Here is a 3,511-nt window from a genome sequence, read left to right on the forward strand (position 1 = left end):
GTGGGCCCTGCTCCCTGGTCAAACTCCCTGTTGAACTCCCAACAGAGGGTACAATTTGCATATTAGTCTTTTATTATGTAGGATTATTTATTGATTTAAGAGGGAAAGGAAGGGGGAGAGAGAGAGAGAGAGAGAGAGAGAGAGAGAGGTGGGGAGTGACCAGAAAGAAACAACCAGTTGTCTCCCTCACCAGGGCAACCTGGGTATGTGCCCTGACCGGGAATCAAACTGGGGACGACACTCAACCAACTGGGCCACACCAGCCAGGGCAAAAGCTATAACTTTCTTAATCAACAAAGTTAAACAAAGAACAAGTCAGGAAATAAAAAGGGGGAAGGAGAGTTGTTCTTCAGATAAATTTCCTTCACTTGAATTTATTTCCAGCCCTTCGAGTCAATAGTTGAAGTTTGCAATCTCTTCTAACGATAATCAGGGGATTGGACTTGGACGACAGGAGGTTAATAGTAACCACCAAGACTAGGGAAAAGTCAAGGAAACTACCCAGATTGAGTCGTGGAACATAGGCAGGGGAGGCAAGAGTCCTGGTGGGCTGGGCCAGCCAGGCTCAGTGGTTGAGCATCCACCTATGAACCAGGACGTCAGGGCTGGATTCCCCCTCAGTGCACACCCCCGGGTTTCAGTCTTGATCCACAGACATGCAGGAGGCAGTTGATCAATGATCCTGTCTCATCATTGATTTTTTAAAAAAATATATTTTATTGATTTTTTACAGAGAGGAAGAGAGAGGGATAGAGTTAGAAACATCAATGAGAGAGAAACATCGATCAGCTGCCTCCTGCACACTCCCCACCGTGGATGTGCCCGCAACCAAGGTACATGCCCTTGACCGGAATCGAACCCAGGACCCTTCAGTCTGCAGGCCGATGCTCTATCCACTGAGCCAAACCGGTCAGGCTCATCATTGATGTTTCAATCTTTCTCTTCCTCTCTGAAATAAGTAAGTAAGTAAGTAAGTAAGTAAATAAATAAATAAATAAATAAATAAATAATTTTTTTAAAGGGTCCTGGTGGGAAGCACGGGGGATCTTCCTTTCTTCAAAGCCACCAGACAAGCCTGGGGCTCCTGAGTCATCAAGACTGCCTGGGGCAGAGCACACTAGAAGTCCTGCGGGGATCCTTCCTGTTAGGCCCCTCCTCCCAGCAACATCCTTCGTTGCAAAATTTCCGAGAAGGTTATAAAGAATGGAGTGGCGAAGGGAGGTGGGGAGTGACCAAGGTTCACAGAGGAGGGAACACAGTGACGTTCCTGGGGTTACAAAAACCCTCAGAGGCTGCCAAAGGGTGTGTGGAGCCTGGAAGCCAGCGAGTGCCGCCATACAGGAAAGAAGCCAGAGCCCTTCCCAGAGCCCTGAGGACCTATCGACCATGGTGAGTGTACGGTCTTGGGGCCGAACAGGGGCTACTCGAGGAATCCCAGGGACCGCTGGGGTCGCCCTGACCTCCGCTCTCTTCCCAGGTGCGGGCACCCTGTCGGCTGCTGCTGCTGCTGCTGCCGCCGCTGCTTCACGTCTGGGCGACCACGCCAGAGCCCTGCGAGGTGGACGACGACGATGTCCGTTGCGTCTGCAACTTCACGGATCCGGAGCCCGACTGGTCCAGCGCCTTCCAGTGTGTGGGTGCCATGGAGGTGGAGATCCGTGGCGGTGGCCGCAGCCTGAAAGAGTTTGTAAAGTTCGCCGGCATCAACCCGAAGCAGTATGCTGACATGATCAGGGCTCTGCGCGTGCGGCGACTCACGGTGGGTGATGCACAGGTTCCTGCTCTGCTTCTGTTCTCCCTCCTCCGTGGGCTTGGGTCCTCCCGCCTCAACCAACTAACCCTCGAGGACTTGGAAGTAATCGGCCCGACGCCGCCGCCGCCTCTGGAAGTCACTGGACCTGCGCTTTCCAGCCTCAGTATCCGTAACGTGTCGTGGGCGACAGGGGGCGCCTGGCTGGCGGAACTGCAGCTGTGGCTCAAGCCCGGCCTCAAAGTACTGAACATTGCGCAAGCACCCTCGCTCGCCTTTTCCTGCGCAGACCTCGGCACCTTCCCCTCCCTCACCGCCCTAGACCTGTCTGACAATCCTGGCCTGGACGAGCGCGGGCTGACTGCGGCTCTCTGTCCGAACAAGTTCCCGGCCCTCCAGGAGCTAGCGCTCCGCAACACTGGGATGCAGACTCTCGGCGGCGTGTGCGCGGCGCTGGCGGCGGCAGGTGTGCAACCGCACCACTTGGACCTCAGCCACAACCCGCTGCGCGCCACCGCACCGGACGCTCCCAGGTGCATCTGGCCGAGCGCCCTGAGCTCTCTCAACCTGTCGTTCGCTGGCCTGGAGCAGGTGCCTGCAGGACTGCCGGCCGAGCTCAGCGTGCTTGATCTCAGATGCAACAGGCTGAACAGAGAGCCGCAGCCAGATGAGCTGCCCAAGGTGAGGGACCTGATACTGGCCGGGAATCCCTATCTGGACCCGAAGAACTCTGGTGTGGTCACAGCCTGTGAGCGTTTGACTCAGGCCCTGGGGGTGTCAGGAAGTATCTTGCTGCTTCAAGGGGCCAGGTCCTTGGCCTAAGGCTCAGGAGAGAAGAATGGATTGGCTCAGATTGCCCTGGTTCCCGAGGAGCCTCCTCGGGACCTCTCAACCAACCACTTCTCTGCCCCCAATTCATTAAAATCTTAAACAACGGTCCTTGTCATTCACTGAACAGGTGTTTGCTGGGTGTCGGCTATGTGTTGGGCACAGTGCTGGATAGGGAATCCATTATACTGAGACTTTTTTTTTTTATCCCAACTCCCCAGAAACCACACCTAGCTAAGTAAAGGACTTCAGGGGCAGAGAGGCAGGGAAACGTTGTCTATCTAGGACTGTGTAGAAGACATAATGAGTTTCTGTGCAATCTAGGCTTTCTGCGCAGAATACTGGTGCCTGTGTTAAAGGGTGTTGGAATAGTAAATAAATTAGGAAAATACATTCCTCCCTGTGCATTTCCATGAGCCAGCTAGTCCCTTACAAAAACCCAGGGCCATTTGCTTTCTCTTTCTCACTCACTCTCTCTCTGTGTCTCTGAGAGAGGAGGGCAGCTATGCCAGCTTTTCTACATAAACTCTGAGTTTCATATTTTAAGATTTCTCTCCTGCCAAACCGGTTTGGCTCAGTGGATAGAGCATCGGCCTGCGGACTGAAAGGTCCCAGGTTGGATTCCGGTCAAGGGCATGTACCTTGGTTGTGGGCACATCCCCAGTAGGAGGTGTGCAGGACGCAGCTGGTCGATGTTTCTCTCTCATTGATGTTTCTAACTCTCTATCCCTCTCCCTTCCTCTCTGTAAAAAATCAATAAAATATATATATATATATATATATATTTTTTAAAAAGATTTCTCTCCTGCTGTGGCTTCCACTGTGACATCTGATGCGGAATTTGGGCAAGGGAAAGTGATGCAAGATGCTGTCATTAAACAGTCCATCTCAGAAACACAGGTTTTGTGATTGTGTTAGCATGTGTGTGTGTTG

The 3,511-nt window shown here is 52.7% G+C and overlaps 1 protein-coding gene across 1 annotated transcript; it reads left to right on the forward strand.

The window, feature by feature from the left end:
- The first annotated feature begins 1,188 nt into the window (after window positions 1–1,188).
- On the forward strand, window positions 1,189–2,688 carry CD14 (CD14 molecule). The gene is made up of 2 exons (XM_036315536.1): window positions 1,189–1,389; window positions 1,478–2,688. Exons 1-2 carry the CDS (start codon window positions 1,204–1,206, stop codon window positions 2,570–2,572), a joined length of 1,281 nt encoding a protein of 426 aa, XP_036171429.1. The 5' UTR covers window positions 1,189–1,203; the 3' UTR covers window positions 2,573–2,688.
- Window positions 2,689–3,511: the final 823 nt, after the last annotated feature.

Source organism: Myotis myotis, unplaced genomic scaffold, assembly GCF_014108235.1.
Source record: "Myotis myotis isolate mMyoMyo1 unplaced genomic scaffold, mMyoMyo1.p scaffold_m19_p_6, whole genome shotgun sequence".
NCBI lineage: Eukaryota > Metazoa > Chordata > Mammalia > Chiroptera > Vespertilionidae > Myotis > Myotis myotis.